The 20,172-nt window shown below is 47.8% G+C and overlaps 1 protein-coding gene across 5 annotated transcripts in view; it reads left to right on the top strand.

Annotated features, from left to right (window-relative positions):
• ryr1b (ryanodine receptor 1b (skeletal)) overlaps window positions 1–20,172 on the top strand; it is a 102,543-nt gene that overhangs the window by 24,526 nt on the left and 57,845 nt on the right. For all 5 annotated transcript variants that reach the window (XM_029121562.2, XM_029121548.2, XM_029121518.2 and 2 more), the window contains exons 5-31: window positions 597–675; window positions 775–887; window positions 1,221–1,320; window positions 4,470–4,566; window positions 4,987–5,061; window positions 5,414–5,570; window positions 5,947–6,111; window positions 6,388–6,509; window positions 6,683–6,869; window positions 8,220–8,355; window positions 8,622–8,717; window positions 8,835–8,953; window positions 10,587–10,720; window positions 11,309–11,550; window positions 11,877–12,069; window positions 12,304–12,520; window positions 12,854–12,958; window positions 13,154–13,257; window positions 14,521–14,604; window positions 14,732–14,891; window positions 15,476–15,623; window positions 15,936–16,141; window positions 16,549–16,723; window positions 17,195–17,403; window positions 18,213–18,556; window positions 19,125–19,254; window positions 19,372–19,532. In XM_029121562.2, the coding sequence (XP_028977395.2) occupies window positions 597–675; window positions 775–887; window positions 1,221–1,320; window positions 4,470–4,566; window positions 4,987–5,061; window positions 5,414–5,570; window positions 5,947–6,111; window positions 6,388–6,509; window positions 6,683–6,869; window positions 8,220–8,355; window positions 8,622–8,717; window positions 8,835–8,953; window positions 10,587–10,720; window positions 11,309–11,550; window positions 11,877–12,069; window positions 12,304–12,520; window positions 12,854–12,958; window positions 13,154–13,257; window positions 14,521–14,604; window positions 14,732–14,891; window positions 15,476–15,623; window positions 15,936–16,141; window positions 16,549–16,723; window positions 17,195–17,403; window positions 18,213–18,556; window positions 19,125–19,254; window positions 19,372–19,532 (4,058 nt within the window). The remainder of the gene's footprint in view (window positions 1–596; window positions 676–774; window positions 888–1,220; window positions 1,321–4,469; window positions 4,567–4,986; window positions 5,062–5,413; window positions 5,571–5,946; window positions 6,112–6,387; window positions 6,510–6,682; window positions 6,870–8,219; window positions 8,356–8,621; window positions 8,718–8,834; window positions 8,954–10,586; window positions 10,721–11,308; window positions 11,551–11,876; window positions 12,070–12,303; window positions 12,521–12,853; window positions 12,959–13,153; window positions 13,258–14,520; window positions 14,605–14,731; window positions 14,892–15,475; window positions 15,624–15,935; window positions 16,142–16,548; window positions 16,724–17,194; window positions 17,404–18,212; window positions 18,557–19,124; window positions 19,255–19,371; window positions 19,533–20,172) is intronic.

The following is a 20,172-nucleotide window of genomic DNA, read 5'->3' as shown; positions in this document are numbered from 1 at the left end:
CCTTCCTTTTCTCTGTCACTCTCTCAATTCATCAGTTGTAGTATCAGCTGAGCACTGTGCTGTAACAGTGTGCAGACAGGTGCAGTGCTGTAACAGTGTGCAGACAGGTGTAGTGCTGTAACAGTGTGCAGACAGGTGCAGTGCTGTAACAGTGTGCAGACAGGTGCAGTGCTGTAACAGTGTGCAGACAGGTGTAGTGCTGTAACAGTGTGCAGACAGGTGCAGTGCTGTAACAGTGTGCAGACAGGTGCAGTGCTGTAACAGTGTGAAGATAGGTGCAGTGCTGTAACAATGTGCAGACAGGTGCAGTGCTGTAACAGTGTGCAGACAGGTGCAGTGCTGTAACAGTGTGTAGACCGGTGCAGTGCTGTAACAGTGTGCAGACAGGTGCAGTGCTGTAACAGTGTGCAGACAGGTACAGTGGGAATATAATGGAAAAATAAAGAGATTATATTCACAAAGTTTTGTGCTTGAGTGGTCGCTCTTTCCTCGTGATTAGAGGTCGCGAATCCTGCACAATGGGGTATTGTGCCTAACAGTTACGGGGGGTTAGTCAGAGTTTGATAATGTTTCTCTCACCCTCTCTCCCTCCACAGTATCTGAGCTGCCTGACAACATCTCGTTCGCTGACAGACAAGCTGTCCTTCGATGTGGGACTGCAAGAAGACAGCGTAGGTATGGACTCTCTTAGTAATGGACAAAAGGTCACAAAGCTTTGCCATAAGACTTCCCTGGTAAAATAAGAGGAGATTAAGGCTTATATCTCCCCCCCAGGCGAGGCGTGTTGGTGGACCATCCACCCCGCATCCAAACAGAGGTCAGAGGGCGAGAAGGTCAGGGTGGGAGACGACCTTATCCTTGTCAGCGTCTCCTCAGAAAGATACCTGGTAAGACAGCCATCTGTTCATCTGTACATCTCGTCCTCCATCTCCCCTCCTCCATGTCATCCGTATGTCATCCGTATGTCATCATCTCCTCTCCACATCTCATCTCGCACATGGTTTTATTGCAATACCAACTGATTTTCTCCTGGTGTGTCTGAATAGTTTTTCACCTTCTCTCTCTCCTTCTCCCTCTCCCTCCTCTCTCTCTCCTTCTCCCTCTCCCTCCTCTCTCTCTCCTTCGCCTCCTGTCTCTCTCCCTCTTCGTTCTGGCTGCCCTCCCTACATCCTCCCTCCCCACTCTCTCCTTTCTCCTTTCTCTCTCTTTCTCTCTCTCAGCATTTGTCCTATGCCAGTGGTGATCTGATGGTGGATGCATCCTTCATGCAGACGTTATGGAACATGAACCCTCTGTGTTCGGGCTGCGAGCTGGCAGAGGGTAACACACACCCTAACCCTAACCTATTCTCTAACCTGAACTTATCCCTAACCTATTCCTCAACCTAAACCTTACCTAAACTTAACCGTACCCTATTACTTTACCTAAACCTAACCTTAACCTATTCCTTAATCTCAACTTCATTCCCTAACTTTAACCTCAACCTAACAGTAACTTTCACTCAGTAACCTAACATTAATGCCTAAACTTTCCTAAACCTAACCCCTAACCAAAATGTCTAGAACCTATGCGGGACCTACTTTTGACTTTGGGTCCACACATAGACACATTGACCTGGTTCACAAAGGTAGAAAGGTGGTGATGGTTGAGGGTAGGGAGGTGGTGATGGTTGGGGGTGGGGAGGTGGTGATGGTTGGGGGTGGGGAGGTGGTGATGGTTGAGGGTGAGGAGGTGGTGATGGTTGAGGGCAGGGAGGTGGTGATGGTTGAGGGTAGGGAGGTGGTGATGGTTGAGGGTAGGGTGGTGGTGATGGTTGAGGGTAGGGAGGTGGTGATGGTTGAAGGTAGGGAGGTGGTGATGGTTGAGGGTAGGGAAGTGGTGATGGTTGAGGGCAGGGAGGTGGTGATGGTTGAGGGTAGAAAGGTGGTGATGGTTGAGGGTAGGGAGGTGGTGATGGTTGAGGGTAGGGAGGTGGTGATGGTTGAGGGTAGGGAGGTGGTGATGGTTGAGGGTGGGGAGGTGGTGATGGTTGAGGGTAGGGAGGTGGGTGATGGTTGAGGGTGGGGAGGTGGTGATGGTTGAGGGTGGGGAGGTGGTGATGGTTGAGGGTAGGGAGGTGGTGATGGTTGAGGGTAGGGAGGTGGTGATGGTTGAGGGCAGGGAAGTGGTGATGGTTGAGGGTAGGGAGGTGGTGATGGTTGAGGGTAGGGAGGTGGTGATGGTTGAGGGTGGGGAGGTGGTGATGGTTGAGGGTAGGGAGGTGGTGATGGTTGAGGGTAGGGAGGTGGTGATGGTTGAGGGTGGGGAGGTGGTGATGGTTGAGGGTAGGGAGGTGGGTGATGGTTGAGGGTGGGGAGGTGGTGATGGTTGAGGGTGGGGAGGTGGTGATGGTTGAGGGTAGGGAGGTGGTGATGGTTGAGGGTAGGGAGGTGGTGATGGTTGAGGGTAGGGAGGTGGTGATGGTTGAGGGCAGGGAAGTGGTGATGGTTGAGGGTAGGGAGGTGGTGATGGTTGAGGGTGGGGAGGTGGTGATGGTTGAGGGTAGGGAGGTGGTGATGGTTGAGGGCAGGGAGGTGGTGATGGTTGAGGGCAGGGAGGTGGTGATGGTTGAGGGTAGGGAAGTGGTGATGGTTGAGGGCAGGGAGGTGGTGATGGTTGAGGGTAGAAAGCTGGTGATGGTTGAGGGTAGGGAGGTGGTGATGGTTGAGGGTAGGGAGGTGGTGATGGTTGAGGGTAGGGAGGTGGTGATGGTTGAGGGTGGGGAGGTGGTGATGGTTGAGGGTGGGGAGGCGGTGATGGTTGAGGGTGGGGAGGTGGTGATGGTTGAGGGTAGGGAGGTGGTGATGGTTGAGGGTGGGGAGGTGGTGATGGTTGAGGGTGGGGAGGTGGTGATGGTTGAGGGTGGGGAGGTGGTGATGGTTGAGGGCAGGGAGGTGGTGATGGTTGAGGGCAGGGAGGTGGTGATGGTTGAGGGTAGGGAGGTGGTGATGGTTGAGGGCAGGGAGGTGGTGATGGTTGAGGGCAGGGAGGTGGTGATGGTTGAGGGTGGGGAGGTGGTGATGGTTGAGGGTAGGGAGGTGGGTGATGGTTGAGGGTGGGGAGGTGGTGATGGTTGAGGGTGGGGAGGTGGTGATGGTTGAGGGTAGGGAGGTGGTGATGGTTGAGGGTAGGGAGGTGGTGATGGTTGAGGGTAGGGAGGTGGTGATGGTTGAGGGCAGGGAAGTGGTGATGGTTGAGGGTAGGGAGGTGGTGATGGTTGAGGGTAGGGAGGTGGTGATGGTTGAGGGTGGGGAGGTGGTGATGGTTGAGGGTAGGGAGGTGGTGATGGTTGAGGGCAGGGAGGTGGTGATGGTTGAGGGCAGGGAGGTGGTGATGGTTGAGGGTAGGGAAGTGGTGATGGTTGAGGGCAGGGAGGTGGTGATGGTTGAGGGTAGAAAGCTGGTGATGGTTGAGGGTAGGGAGGTGGTGATGGTTGAGGGTAGGGAGGTGGTGATGGTTGAGGGTAGGGAGGTGGTGATGGTTGAGGGTAGGGAGGTGGTGATGGTTGAGGGTGGGGAGGTGGTGATGGTTGAGGGTGGGGAGGTGGTGATGGTTGAGGGTAGGGAGGTGGTGATGGTTGAGGGTGGGGAGGTGGTGATGGTTGAGGGTGGGGAGGTGGTGATGGTTGAGGGTGGGGAGGTGGTGATGGTTGAGGGCAGGGAGGTGGTGATGGTTGAGGGCAGGGAGGTGGTGATGGTTGAGGGTAGGGAGGTGGTGATGGTTTAGGGCAGGGAGGTGGTGATGGTTGAAGGTAGAAAGGTGGTGATGGTTGAGGGTAGGGAGGTGGTGATTGTTGAGGGTAGGGAGGTGGTGATGGTTGAGGGTGGAGAGGTGGTGATGGTTGAGGGCAGGGAGGTGGTGATGGTTGAGGGCAGGGACGTGGTGATGGTTGAGGGTAGGGAGAGGGTGATGGTTGAGGGTAGGGAAGTGGTGATGGTTGAGGGTAGGGAGGTGGTGATGGTTGAGGGTAGGGAGGTGGTGATGGTTGAGGGCAGGGAGGTGGTGATGGTTGAGGGCAGGGAGGTGGTGATGGTTGAGGGTAGGGAGGTGGTGATGGTTGAGGGCAGGGAGGTGGTGATGGTTGAGGGCAGGGAGGTGGTGATGGTTGAGGGCAGGGAGGTGGTCTTTCATGGGATGTCAGTGCCGCAGGGAGGTGATTGTTCAGGAACCTTCTGTTTTTTTAGGACGGAGACGATGGCGGTCTTGGAACATGTCGAGACTGAACCAGTGATAGATTGAAAATATCAGAAAGGACATCAGTTGGTTATCACAGGGATATTGTCAGGGATATTGTCCAGGCTAGGAATCTTGCATGGGTTTGTTTTGCAAACGACACCCTAGATAATTGCTACAAGCAGTTGACTAGGGCAGACCAGGGGGACATTTTGAGTCTCAGCCTTGTACAGAACAGACCTTGTTGTTCTCTGCAGGCTTCCTGGCTGGTGGCCAAGTTCTCAGACTGTTCCACGGTCATATGGACGAATGCTTGGCCATCTCCATGCCTGACGACGGAGAAGATAAGCGCAGGTTAGCAAACAGCTAGGGGACACTGTTGTCTGTCTGTCGTCTCTCTGTTGTGTGTCTGTTATTTTTCTGTCTGTATGTTCTCCTGTCTGTTTTGTATCTGTTATCTGTCTTCTTTCCATTCTGATATCTGTGTGTCTTTTTGTCCATTCGCCAGTTGTCTGTCTGTAAACTGTCTGTCCATTTGTCTGCTGTCTGTCTGTTATCTGTCTGTATGTCCTGCTGTCTGTCAGTTGTCTGTCTTTCAGTCTGTCTGTTTGTCTGTCTGTTTGGTGATCACCAGTCAAGTCTGCCTGCTAGTGTCAGTCCTAGATTTGTATTTGATGCTTTTGATTGTATTTGATACATACGTGTTCTCCACTTCCTCCCCGTTCTCCACCTGCTCCTCCTCTTCCTGCACCTCTTTCCTGCTCCTGTCTGTAGCACCGCCCACTATGAGGGAGGAGCTGTGTGTAGCCAGGCCCGTTCTCTGTGGAGACTGGAGCCTCTGAGAATAAGGTGACTGGATTCTGTCTGTCCCATAGATCCGTGAATACAGTACCAATTAATTAAGCATGCAGAGATGTGTTCCTGACTTATTGTCAGGTTGTTTTCAGTCTAAAACCTGATAACAAGATTTATTGACAACAATAAACAATTCCAAGTCAGGAATCTTCTCAGGAACTCAACTACAGGACAACTAAACCTGACAATAAGTCAGGAATCCTCCCAGGAACTCAACTACAGGACAACTAAAACCTCACAATAAGTCAGGAATCCTCCCAGAAACTAAACTACAAGACAACTAAAACCTGACAATAAGTCAGGAATCCTCCCAGGAACTCAACTAGGCTACGTCTTTCTCCTGTAGTTGGAGCGGCAGCCACATGAAGTGGGGCCAGTCGTTTCGAATCCGCCACATCACCACCGGGCGATACCTCTGTCTGGACGAGGAGAAGGGGCTGATGGTTCTGGATGCCGAGAGGGCCAACACCAAAGTGTCTGCTTTCAGCTTCCGTGCATCAAAGGTCAACTACCCTGGCTGTTATTATGTTCTCACAGTTCTAGCCATTGCTCAGTTGTTGTAACTACCACCATGAACTCCAAACGTAGTGGAGATTTTCCATTGAGCTTGATTTTTTTGGTCCAGGACTAGGCTTAACATGTGCCCCTGAATGTATTTTATTAGCATTGAAGCATAAAATGAAATTAACTGGGATATTTGTCTCTACTTTTTGTATTGTCCCAATTATGATATCTATTTTCATAGTTATTTAGTATAAATCAACGTTAATGACAAAGAATACTTGACATTGTTCCACATTTAGATCATTTTTAGTATGTTTTACTCCTTCTCTTCCTTCTCCAACTCCTGTTTGTTTTCTAACGGGTTCCCGTGAGCAGGAGAAGGTTGACCTGGCCCGTAAACGTGACGTGGAGGGGATGGGCATCCCGGAGATCAAGTACGGAGAGTCTATGTGCTTCGTTCAGCATGTCTCTTCCAGCCTGTGGTTGACATACGCCTCCCTGGACGCCAAGGCTGCCCGCCTTGGGACAGTGAAGAGGAAGGTAGGGGCTGAGTTCATGAACTGTGGTTCATTTAACGTGTCGGAATAAATAACCATGTGAGAAAGGGACGGCAGGTTATTGGTTCCGTTGCGAAAGGTCAATGCTTGGAATTCCGGAGCTGACAAGGTGCGAAATCTGTGTTTGTGTGTCCTTGAGCAAGGCACTTAGATTGTTCAAAATGTGCAAAAGGGGGAAAATAGTGGTTAGTATGTCTTCAGCCTCAAACCAGTCCATTCAGCGTTGGTGCTCAGGGATGTTCTCTTCCCTCGTCCACAGGCCATTCTGCACCAGGAGGGTCACATGGACGATGCCCTGTCGGTGGCACGCTCCCAGACCGAGGAGTCTCAGGCTGCCAGGATGATCTTCAGCACCACCGGACTCTTCCGGCAGTTCATCAAGTAAACATACTCTTCTACCATCAGTGGTGGCTGTAATAACAAGTTGTAAATGTTAATATTATTATTGCTTAAAGTCATTACTGTTATCAGCTCTGAACGTCTTTACAGCCACCAGACAGAGCTAGCTGTTGTACCGTTCTCTGAACTTTGACTTTGTTTTTGTGGCACACCAGGGGTCTGGACTCCCTGCAGGGGAAGAACAAGTCCCCTGGCCCGGTCTCCCTCCCCCTGGATGGGGTGATACTCTCCCTGCAGGACTTGATTTTCTATTTCCGCCCCCCCGAGGAAGAGCTGGAACATGAGGAGAAACAGACCAAGCTTCGCTCTCTCCGCAACCGTCAGAACCTCTTCCAAGAGGAGGTCAGTAGTTTTTTTGATTTAAAGTTGTGAGGCGGTCTTTACCTTGTAGAAAGTCATGGAGGTATTTGATTGCTGCATGGCCGAAGTGAAAGTCCATTTCCCCCTGAAGAGTCGATTATAAATTGCATTTAAGATTTTTTTTCACAAAAAACTTTATCAACCGCCACATTACATTTTATCTCATGTTGCTAGACCTATCGTGTTCCTCCGAATTCTGTGTACACCAATCAGCCATGAGATTATGACCACTGACAGGTGAAGTGAAGAACACTGATAATCTTTTTATCATGGCACCTGTCAGTGGGTGGAATATATTAGGCAGCAACATTCTTTCCTCAAAGTTTATGTGTTAGAAGCAGGAAAAGTGGGCAAACACAAGGATCTGAGCGACTTTGGCAAGGGCCAAATTGTGTTTGCCAGGCGACTGGGTCAGAGCATCTCCAAAACTGCAGCCCTTGTGGGGTGTTCCTGGTCTGCAGTTGTCAGTACCTGGTCTGCAGTTGTCAGTTTCCTTTCTTGGACCTAAGGGGTCCAAGAAAGGAAAAGCGCTGAACCAGTGACAGGGTCATGGGTAGCCAAGGCTCATTGATGCACGTGGGGAGCGAAGATTGGCCTGAAAAGTGTCAGAACACACAGTGCATCACAGTTTGTTGTGTATGGGGCTGCGTAGCCGCAGACCAGTCAGGGTGCCCATACTGACCCCTGTCCGCTGCCTAAAGCACCTAACATGGAGCATAAGAACTGGACCACGGAGCAATGGAAGATGGTGGTCTGGTCTGATGAATCACATTTTCTTTTACATCACATGGATGGCCGGGTGTGTGTGCATCGCTTACCTGGAGAACACATGGCACCAGGATGCACTATGGGAAGAAGGCAAGCCGGTGGAGGCAGTGTGAAACATTGGGCAATGGTCTGCTGGGAAACCTTGGGTCCTGGCATTCATGTGGATGTTACTTTGACACCTACCACCTACCTGAGCATTGTTGCAGACCATGAGCACCCTAACATGGCAATGGTATTCCCTGATGGCATTGGCCTCTTTCAGCAGGATAATGCGCCCTGCCACAAAGCAAAATGGTTCAGGAATGACTTGAGGAACACAACAATGGCCTCCAAATTCCCCAGATCTCTATACATGTGCTGAAACAGGTGTGCTGGACAAACAGGTCTGATCCATGGAGGCCCCACCTTGCAACTTACAAGACTTAAAGGATCTGCTGCTAACGTCTTGGTGTCAGATACCACAGCACACTTTCAGAGGTCTAGTGGAGTCAATATTAGGCAGGTTGTCATAATGTTATGGCTGATCGGTGTGTGTGTTGGTGTGTGTGTGTTGGACTCCTTCAGGGTATGATCACCATTGTGCTTGAGTGTATCGATCGCCTGAACGTCTACAACACGGCTGCCCACTTCTCAGAGTTCGCTGGAGAGGAGGCTGCAGAGTCTTGGAAGGAGATTGTCAACCTGCTTTATGAACTGCTAGGTACTCTGAAGATGTCGTCATTCCCTCTTAGAAAAATAAAGTGCCAGATAGAATCAAATGTTTTTTTTGGCTGTTCCCAGTTCCACAGAGGATTCAAGCAAGGAACCAAAAACATATTATAAAATATTTAATCATTGTGCAGAAAATAAAAATTCTATGCAAATACTAAATCACTATTGTAGAAGTATTTTTAAAAAAAAAACAGAAGTATTGTGGATGTCTGTTTGTGTGGATGATTCAACGTCTCTCTCATCTTCTACTCTAAGCATCTCTGATCAGGGGGAATCGTTCCAACTGTGCTCTGTTCTGTGATAACCTGGACTGGTTGGTCAGTAAGTTGGACCGACTGGAGGCGTCTTCAGGTAACAATGCATCGTTTCACTAGTCCAAACAGCATCACCCATTTTTTGTCTGACAAAACTAATCTCTTCCTCCCCTCCCACTCTCTCCCATCTCTCTGCCTCCCTCACTCCCTCTAGGTATCTTGGAGGTGTTGCACTGTGTCCTGATTGAGAGTCCTGAGGTTCTGAATATCATACAGGAGAACCACATCAAGTCCATCATCTCTCTTCTGGACAAACATGGCAGGAACCACAAGGTGGGTCAGTGAGTCAAATGTTTCACATGTTATTCATTTATGAATGCATTCTTTAAATGAATATCAATTAGTAAAGTAACAGGGAAAAAAGTAAAAGAATAACTATATTTTTTAACCTCACATTTTTCTGGGGATGTAATATTTTTAGGTGTATATATCTAAGTTGAATCAGTGTCACACATCAGTTAGCTGTGAATTTACAAGTTTGAAAGCCATCGTTTATAAGACTTAGGGCACCTATCTGCTCAGTACAGTTTTGGGGACGTGTTTTGGCTCAACTGCGCCACTTTTACTACCAGTGGCTGAAAATCTCAGCATTAATCTTTAACTGACACAAATATATTATCAGAGATAATGGACATTTAATGCCAACATAATGTTAATATTTTAATAATCAGCGACATGAGGGGATTAGAAGCTGCGTGTGATAAGGTGGCCATGATGACACAAGGAAATGTAATTAGTGCAGAGGGGATTATACCCCTGCAAATCATTAGTCATCAGAGAGGACACACGACACCTGTTTGACATCTCATCTGAAAAACAGCAACTTTAACGGCCTTAGGATTTGATCTATAGACCAAAGACTGCCCCCTACTGGCTGTACAACACCACTTCCAGCAGCATCTGGTCTCCAGTCCAGAGATTGACCAGGACCCACCCTGCTAAGCTTCAGAGACATGCTAGCATTGCAATACAGGAGGCTACGCTGCAGATATAGCAACCTTTATATTCCTTGTCGAATGTGTTTAATTGCTAGGCTACCTGTTGTCCTTGCTAGGATACCCACTGCTCTAGCTAGGATACCTGCCAATCTGGCTAGTATACCTGTTAGCCATGCTAGGCTACCTGTCGCTCTAGATAGGATACCTGCCACTCTAGCTAGGATACCTTATGCTCTGGCTAGGATACCTGATACTCTAGGTAGGATACCTGTTGCTCTGGCTTGAGTACCTGCCACTCTGGCTAGGATACCTGACATCTTTGCTAGGATACCTGCCATCTTTGTTTTGGAAACCTGCTGTTCTGGTTAGGATACCTGCCACTCTGGCTAAGATACCTGCCAATCTGGCCAGGATAGCTGCCGTCTTTACTAGGATACCTGCTGATTTGGCTAAGATACCTGCCACTCTGGCCAGGATAGCAGCCGTTTTTGCTAGGATACCTGCTACTCTGGCTAAGATGCCTGCCATTCTGGCCAGGATAGCTGCCGTCTTTGCTAGGATACCTGCTGGTCTTGGCCACACTAGAAGACCTGCTGCCACAGGCATAGGAGTGAGCATTATGTTTCATGTTCATAATTTAAAATGTTTGCAAAGTGCACTTATAATTGTAGGGGGACCAATTTATCTGCTTCGAACAATTGGTGGGGGCATGTCACCCCTGCCACCCTGCTCCTGCTCCCTGGTCTGTTGTCCTTGCTATCCTTGCTATCCTTGCTGGGACACTAGGGTCCGGTGTTGGGTCTTTAAAGGAATATAGCGTGCACCTTACAGAACAAAACACATATCGAAAGGGCAAAAACCTACACTTCATTGACCTTTCTTCACATTTACCTGTCCTTACCTATATGTCTGTCTATGTCCCTGTCTGTCTGTCGGTTTGTCTCTGTCTGTCTGTCTCTTTCTCCTAGGTGTTGGATGTCCTCCGTTCTCTTTGTGTATGTAACGGTGTAGCTGTGAGGTCCAATCAGAACCTCATCACAGAGAATCTATTTCCAGGTCGTGACCTCTTGCTGCAGACCAACATTATCAACTATGTAACCAGGTAACAAAGTCATACTTAAACGAAGCCTGTGATCATTTAGAAGTCTAAAAAAAGGATCTGGAAAGCAGGTGTCTTCAGTACCTTTATTGACAGCCACATTTCTATAGAAATCTCCTCCTTCAGAGCACAAAGCGCCAAGTGTGAGAACAGAATATTTTCATACGTTACATACATTTTACATATCTAATTTAGAACAAATTTGAGGATTTGTTTTATTGATGAAAATTCACGATAAATCCAGAAGGATTCTGGATAGTTTCTATTTTTATAAAACTGGGTGATCAAAGTGTGTGTGTGTGTGTGTGTGTGTGTGTGTGTGTGTGTGTGTGTGTGTGTGTGTGTGTGTGTGTGTGTGTGTGTGTGTGTGTGTGTGTGTGTGTGTGTGCACTGTAGGTGCAGTATCCAAATTTGTTTGCTACATAAAATATGGAAAATACATTGTCTTGTAAGTCCAGGTGGGCGGGGTACCGTGGAAGAAGCATGACGTGGAAGAAGCATAAATCTAATGACATCAATCCATCAGTTCATCATAGACAAATATTCCGTCCTTTCATTTCGTGACTGAATTTCGATTCCTTCCATCCGCAGCATGAGGCCCAACATCTTCCTGGGTACCTGCGAAGGATCCACTCAGTACAAAAAGTGGTACTTCGAGATGATGGTGGACTACGTGGAACCCTTCCTAACTGCCACGCCCAATCACCTGCGTGTGGGCTGGGCCCTGACCGAGGGGTTCTCGCCATACCCCGGGGGTGGGGAGGGGTGGGGGGGCAACGGGGTGGGCGATGACCTGTACTCCTACGGCTTTGATGGACTCAACCTGTGGTCAGGTATATATCACCTGCCCGTTGTTATGGTGCGGATGTTTTGTCTTAGCTTGTCATTGTGTGTTCAGACGTGACATGAGGCCACTATTTGATGTGGTCACGTATTGAATTAGGTTACAGTCAACCTCCTCTGTGGGCATTTTATTCGGTGCTGCCGATGGCCAGCGATGGCCAGACTACTGACAGCGGTTAATGTTGATTGCTCTACGTAACAGCGCATTTCCTGGTCGCAAAAGTCCGTTATGACTCCTCCAATGGCCACTCCCCTTACCCGTCCCCCTGACTCCACCCCTAACCCTCCATTGGCCCCTTTTTTCTGTCCCCTGTAGGCCATGTCCCCCGCCAGGTGGCCTCGCCCAATCAGCATGCTCTGGCCGCTGACGACGTTGTGTCGTGCTGTCTGGATCTGAGCGTGCCCAGTATCTCGTTCCGGATCAACGGACACCCCGTCCAGGGAATGTTCGAGAACTTCAATGTTGACGGACTGTTCTTTCCCGTCGTCAGCTTCTCTGCTGGGGTCAAGTAAGATGGAACGGGGTCTAGCTATGACTTGTGCTGTACATTCATTTTCATTTATCTCTTGTTTTGATAAACCAAACTGGCAGTTTCTTGTTTTATTTAATAAAACAAAACAGTGTAAAACTGCCAAGGAGTCTATGTGTGTAGAGACTAGGATCCAGAGTTTCTCCTGGCCAGGTCTCATGCTCAAACAGATCTCCTGGCCCTGGAATTGACCCAGCTGTTCTGTCTCCTCAGAGCTCGTTTGCTGCTGGGCGGTCGTCATGGAGAATTTAAGTTCCTGCCACCGCCAGGCTATGCTCCGTGTTACGAGGCGTTATTACCACGAGAGAGAATGAGGATCGAGCCCATCAAGGAGTACAAACACGACTTTGACGGAGTCCGAAATCTGCTGGGGCCAACCCAGTCCCTCACACACACCTCCTTCACTCCCAATCCTGTAGACACCGCCCAGGTAACTTGCTCACACCCTCAAAATCTACCACATTTAGAAAATTGACAAAACACCGAACTGTATGATGATGCATTGTGAAAGTTGTAGATCTTTTTGGGACTAATAATACAAATACCAAAGCATTGTTATTAGGGGGTATTTTCCTGTGATTTTATATACACAACCACCTGACTAGGACCTAGGATTTACCAAGATTGTGACGCCAAATTACAGTAGAACATGTGACGCAGAATTACTGTCACCATGACTACTGTGTGTTTCATCACGCTCCCGTGCCTCGTTATACCACTGCTGACCCTTGAACTTTGTGATCTGCCCAATGTGCCCCCCCAGATCGTGCTGCCGCCTCACCTGGAGCGGATCAGGGAGAAACTGGCAGAGAACATCCACGAGCTGTGGGCCATCACTCGCATCGAGCAGGGCTGGACCTACGGAGGAGTGAGTCTAACAACACAGTTAACTACCACCTCACCGTTGGTGTTGACCCAACAAGGGGGACTGAAGTAAAATAGGGAAAGGTCAAGGGTCGGCAATGAACCTTGAAGTAGCATGAAGTAACCAATCTGAAGTAGCATGGAGGGACAACTGTCAGTAGTGACGTAACAACACCGTCTGCCCGTCTTTCTCCTCTAGTTCAGAGATGACAATAAGAAGCTTCATCCCTGCCTGGTGGACTTCCAGAGCCTTCCGGAACCTGAGAGGAACTACAACCTGCAGATGTCCGGAGAAACACTCAAGTCAGTTGCACTGTGGTTGTTTGGACACTATTCTCAGTACAACTCCTTTGACAGCAGGTCTGGTCTCCTGGCCCCAGATGAAGCCCACTAGTGTGGTTTTTTTCTGGGTCTGGGAGACAAGCCCTTAAAATGCAAAGGGCAGAATTTGTTTATAAAGTGTGTTTAAAGGACTCTTGTTTGTCTTCAATCTATTTCATGTGTGTTTCAAGGTTTGTGTTGTTTTTAGTGTGTTTAAAGGTCTCCAGTTGGTCAGTAGTCTGTAATGTGTGTTTAATGACACCCAGTTGGTCAGTAGTCTGTAATGTGTGTTTAATGACACCCAGTTGGTCAGTTGTCAGTAATGTGTGTTTAATGACACCCAGTTGGTCAGTTGTCTGTAATGTGTGTTTAATGACACCCAGTTGGTCAGTAGTCTGTAATGTGTGTTTAATGACACCCAGTTGGTCAGTAGTCTGTAATGTGTGTTTAATGACACCCAGTTGGTCAGTTGTCAGTAATGTGTGTTTAATGACACCCAGTTGGTCAGTTGTCTGTAATGTGTGTTTAATGACACCCAGTTGGTCAGTAGTCTGTAATGTGTGTTTAATGACACCCAGTTGGTCAGTTGTCAGTAATGTGTGTTTAATGACACCCAGTTGGTCAGTAGTCTGTAATGTGTGTTTAATGACACCCAGTTGGTCAGTAGTCTGTAATGTGTGTTTAATGACACCCAGTTGGTCAGTTGTCAGTAATGTGTGTTTAATGACACCCAGTTGGTCAGTTGTCTGTAATGTGTGTTTAATGACACCCAGTTGGTCAGTAGTCTGTAATGTGTGTTTAATGACACCCAGTTGGTCAGTTGTCAGTAATGTGTGTTTAATGACACCCAGTTGGTCAGTTGTCAGTAATGTGTGTTTAATGACACCCAGTTGGTCAGTAGTCTGTAATGTGTGTTTAATGACACCCAGTTGTTCAGTAGTCTGTAATGTGTGTTTAATGACACCCAGTTGGTCAGTTGTCAGTAATGTGTGTTTAATGACACCCAGTTGGTCAGTAGTCTGTAATGTGTGTTTAATGACACCCAGTTGGTCAGTAGTCTGTAATGTGTGTTTAATGACACCCAGTTGGTCAGTAGTCTGTAATGTGTGTTTAATGACACCCAGTTGGTCAGTAGTCTGTAATGTGTGTTTAATGACACCCAGTTGGTCAGTAGTCTGTAATGTGTGTTTAATGACACCCAGTTGGTCAGTAGTCTGTAATGTGTGTATCTCTGTGCCACCACAGGACTCTGTTGGCGCTGGGCTGCCATGTGGGTATGGGGGATGAAAAGGCAGAGGAGAACCTGAAGGCCATCAAAATGCCAAAGACGTAAGTTTGCCCTGCCAGTCCAGCTGTCCGTCTATGCACCCGCCTGCCTTCCTTCTTTTCCAACTCCATTGGCAACAGAACCCGTATCCACTCCTGCCCTCCGTGTCCGCCGCCCTTCCTCTCTCAGGTACATGATGAGCAGTGGCTATAAGCCCGCCCCCTTGGATCTGAACCATGTCAAGCTGACGCCAAATCAGAATCAGCTGGTGGAGAAGCTGGCAGAGAACGGCCACAACGTGTGGGCGCGGGACCGCGTACGCCAAGGATGGACCTACAGCATTGTGCAGGTGGGCTTCTCTCCTTCACTTGGTTCAGAATGAAAGGGTGGATGCCCCGGGCTGTGGCCTAGGTGGGTCACATACCCCTGAAGTGTAGGTTCAACTCCAGTGCATGGATCAGTCAGCAAAACTCTGCCCTCTATCTTTTCTAGTGACTCTCCATCTGATAAAGCACAACATTTTCCCAGAAAATTTATAAAAAGAAAAACCTTATCTAATTATCTTACCTTAGTACTTTAGCCCTGCAGAGGAAACACTGTTCCATCTGCAGTAGGCTGCGTTGGGTCTGTGTGCATGCTTTTTTTCTCTTCCTGCTCTCCGTGATGATTGCAGACTTCCTGCTTTATTGATCTCCGTGATGATTGGGGTCTTCCTGCTTTAATGATCTCTGTGATGATTGGGGTCTTCCTGCTTCATTGATCTCCGTGATGATTGGGGTCTTCCTGCTTTAATGATCTCTGTGATGATTGGGGTCTTCCTGCTTTAATGATCTCTGTGATGATTGGGGTCTTCCTGCTTTAATAATCTCGGTGATGATTGTGGTCTTCCTGCTTTAATGATCTCTGTGATGATTGTGGTCTTCCTGTGTCCAGGACATCTTGAACAAGCGTAACCCACGTCTGGTTCCGTATAACCTGCTGGATGAAAGAACCAAGAAGACCAACCGAGACAGTGTCAACAACGCCGTGCGCACTCTCATCGGCTACGGATACAACATTGAACCTCCCGACCAGGAGAGCAGTGAGTCTGTTGGCAGAAATGGAGGACCACAGGGGCAGGAGGGCCACACTCCAGTCTTGCCTTTTTCCTTGTTCCGTTCCTCTTGAAACACATTTTATTTTCTAAACGCATCATAAGCCGTGAAATGCTACTACTTCTGGGCTCCCTTCCAAAAAGAATTAACAATACGAGAGTGGGATGGAAGTAAATAAAATGAAAAGATCTTAAATGCTAACACAGTATAATAATATTCCTGTATCTATCTAATAATTCTTCTGATTCATCTCTCATTCTCTTCTGTCTTTCTCTTTCTCCCTCTCTGTTCTCCTCTAGCTGGTCATGGCCTGGATGATGTGAGGGGGGATAAGGTGCGTATCTTCCGTGCTGAGAAGTCCTACGCGGTGACGTCTGGGAAATGGTACTTTGAGTTTGAGGCGGTGACCATCGGAGAGATGAGAGTGGGCTGGGCCCGCCCCAACGTCAGAGCTGACAACGAGCTGGGAGCAGATGAGCTGGCCTGGGTCTTCAATGGAAAAACTGTAAGCCATTCCAAATATTTCAAACTGGCTTTCCAGAGAGGTTATAAAGCCCACGCAATAAACGGTTAATAGAGAGAAAGAGTTTATTATCTGAAGATAAATAAAACACACGTGTTTTACTCACAGTAACGTTAGAATAGAATAGAATATTCGTTGTCCATCCAGGATGGAAATGTTTCTTTGGCACCACCCCACATCGACATCACGTAACATACATTAATTCCTCAGGAAACACAAACATGTCATACAGTTAAAACCTAAAACTATTAAAAACTTTACTACAAAAGATGAAAGGGATGTAATGTGTCTCTCTGGCTCATTAAGCTGTTTTTAAGACGTTAGTCCGGAGATGTTTCTGAAAGAGATGTGTCTTCCATGTGTCTGACATTAGTTTCTTCTCCCTCCAGGCCCAGCGCTGGCACGTTGGTAACGATCCATTCGGCCGGCAGTGGCAGTCTGGCGATGTGGTCGGCTGCATGATCGACCTGACGGAACAGAACATAATGTTTACACTGAATGGAGAAATGCTCATCAGTGACTCCGGCTCAGAGATGGCCTTTAAGGATATCGATATCGGAGAAGGTAAGGGTCTGTGAAGAGACAGACTTTTAAAACGGACGCCCCGTTGCTGCCAATAAACATTCTATCGATACATTTACGCCAAGTAATTCTATTCCAAGTTTTACTCATATGGGGATGTAAGAGTTCTGGGTAACTATAGGCTGGAGAGTTCTGGGAAGCTTAAGAGGATCGGTGCCCCAGTTCAGTTAACTGACCTGGGAGTGATTAGGCTTAACTGCCTTGTTCAGGGGTGGAACGGCAGATTTTACACAAAGCTGGCTCGGGGGTTCAATCGTGGACCTTTTTAGTAAATGGTCAGATGTTGGTCAAACGTTCTAACCACTGGGCTACCTGCTGAATGGCTGGTGTAAAATGTTTCAGCATTGTAGTACCAGCTCCAGAACTTGGACTCTCCCTTTCTTCCTGTGCCACAGTCCAAACCACATCACTATACTGTATGGATGCTTGTGTGTCTTCCACCCCCCTCCATAGGCTTCCTCCCCGTGTGCACCCTGGGCCTGTCTCAGGTGGGCCGGATCAACCTGGGCCAGAACGTAAGCAGCCTGCGCTACTTCGCCATCTGCGGTCTCCAGGAGGGCTTTGAACCGTTCGCCATTAACATGAAGAGAGACATTACCATGTGGTTCAGCAAAAGCCTGCCGCAGTTCGCCCCCGTGCCAACTGCCCACCAGCATATTGAGGTATTGACCCAATAACCACCAACTAATTGAGGTTTTGACCCATCAACCACCATCACATTGGGATTCCGACACAATAACCATCAACACATTGATGTATTCACCAAATAACAACCAGAACATTCTGGTACTGAGACAATAACCACTAACACATTGAGGTATTGACCAAATAACCACCAGCACAGGACATGGTTAGTTGGGACTAACAATAAAATCGTGTAGAGGGCCATGTATCAGTCTCCGTAAATCTTTATTCGTATTGTTTGAGTCTTAGTTTATCAGGGGCGTTATCTCCGACACAACTGGCCTGTGAGAGTGATGATGATACTGGATTCTCAGCCATTTACAAAATCACGCTGAAATGTGAGGTTGTGACGGTCACAAGGAACATACTGTACTTAGGTCCCTCTTCTTGATTTAATTTGGCACACATGTTCAGGGATGACAGCCTGTGATATCTTGGACACCACTTGCACAATTCTGATGAAAAATGCATCTTGTCAGAAATATCTGGCATTTTCACAGCTACACTGATGGGCCCATTTGGGACCTTTGTGGGGGATGAAATCGAACCAGATTGGAACCTTTAAAATTTGTAACCACTTGACCAATCAGTTACAAGTGATTCTTGAGTATTCCATTTTAAAAGATGCTGCTTTTAAAGTAGACCAGAGCGACTTAAGAGGTGCCACTACAGTAACTGGAGTGAAAGTAACGCACAGGTTCTAGCGATCTACTAGTGCCCTAATATTTCCTTTACAGTGGTTTTACACGAAGGTTTTCTACCGTTCTTTCTTTTCTGTCCTCCCCAGGTGTCCCGTGTTGACGGGACAGTGGACAGCGCCCCTTGCCTGAAGCTGACCCACAAGACTTTCGGCTCCCAGAATGCCAACACTGACATGCTGTTCTTACGTCTAAGCATGCCCGTGCAGTTTGATGAGGTCTTCAAGATCCAAGCTGGGACCACCCCTCTGACCCGTCTGCTGACTATCCCCGAAGACGAAGTTCTGGAGGTGGAACCAGACTCAGAGTTTGAGGTCCTAAAGAAATCAGCCAGTAAGAAGGAACAGGAGGAGAAAGAGAAGGAACCATCTGTCGCCAAGGAGACCCCCGAGATAGAGAAGGACACCGTCTCGGAGAAGGGCAAGAAGAAAGGGTGAGCATGAGGATGATCATGGAATGGATGAGGATGATCTTCTGAAATGGATGAGGATGATCTCCTGAAATGGATGAAAAAGTTGATTGTAGAAGCGAATGCTCCCAGTAATGTGTCCAGCTGAGTATAAGATAATACATAGAGTGGATATAAAAAGTCTACACACCCCTGCCAGGTTTTTGTGATGTGAAAGAATGAGACAAAGATAAATTATGTCAGAACCTTTTCCAATTTTAATGTGTCCTATATTGTGAACAATTCATTTGAAAAACAAACTGAATGCTGTAATAAAATCAAAAGGTGCTTCAATGAAGTATTAGTTTAAGGGTGTGCACAATTATGCAACCAGGTTATTGTGAGTTTTTCAACAAAAAATATTCCCCCTCAAAGATTTCAGTTTGTTTTTCAATTGAATTGTTCACTTTATAGGTCACATTACAGGTGGAAAAAGTTCTGACATGATTTATCTTTGTCTCATTCTTTTACATCATTAGAACCTGGCACTTTAACAGAGGGTTGTAGACTTTTAAAATCCACTGTAAGTAATAATTATTGTGTGTGTGTTCAGGTTATTCGCCCGGGCTAAGAAGGCGGCTACAATCAACCCTCCCCCGACTCCTCCCCTGGTTCCCCGCTTGCAGGAGGACGTTGTCCCCGACGACAGAGACGACGTGGAGATCATTCAGAACACTACCACGGTGCACAAGCACACACACGCGTGCACGCACTCACACACGCATGCACACGCGTGCACGCACACACACACACACTACTATAACTAACCTCTGACTGCTGTTCTTCCTGTATCTCCTCAGTACTATTACTCCGTCAGGATATTTGCTGGCCAGGAGCCCTCCGGGGTGTGGATTGGCTGGGTAACCCCCGACTACCACATGTACGACCCCAACTTTGACCTCACCAAGATCCGGAGCGTCACTGTAACCGTGGGTGACGACAAGGGAAACATACACAACAGGTCAGTGATATTAAATTAAAAAACAAGGTCCTCTCATACTGACCTCTGTCAAGAGGTCAAAGGCCCATTCCACTGTAGACTCCCTGGGTGTGACCACAAGAGAAAACGTGATGGAAGGTCGCAGCAAAGGATTGTTTTCGAATAGTGGTGAAAGCACCTCGATCAGCTGCCACACTGATTCAAGCTGACCTTCAGAAACAAGGTATGACAGGTCTAACCATCCGTCGCCAACTCAAGGAAAGAGGTTTGCAAAGTAGGAGACACTGGATGGCCCCACGACTGTGAAAGACATAAGAAAGACTGACTGCAATTTGTCCAAACACACCTGAACATGCCACAATCCTGCTGGGACAATCTCCTGTGGACCGATGAGACCAAATTAGAGATGCTTCGTAAAGGACACCATTATGTCTACATAGAACAAAATAAGATGCTCAGTGAATTATGAATGCTTAGATTCCACAAATGTGTGCATGGCAACATGATATCAGGAGAATACCAAGGCAAAATGTCAAACCCAGTCTCCATCAAAGGTCACAGGTCTACCAGCAATGAGCCCAAACACTTAAGAAAGCACCCAGGAATTTTCCAGAACAAAACACTGGACGGTTCTGAAGTGTCCAGGAATGACTTCAGATCT

Source organism: Esox lucius, chromosome 1 (genome assembly GCF_011004845.1).
Source record: "Esox lucius isolate fEsoLuc1 chromosome 1, fEsoLuc1.pri, whole genome shotgun sequence".
NCBI classification, from domain to species: Eukaryota; Metazoa; Chordata; class Actinopteri; order Esociformes; family Esocidae; genus Esox; species Esox lucius.
The sequence above is the reverse complement of the archived record's forward strand: the minus strand, read 5'-3'. Positions and strand labels throughout refer to the sequence as shown.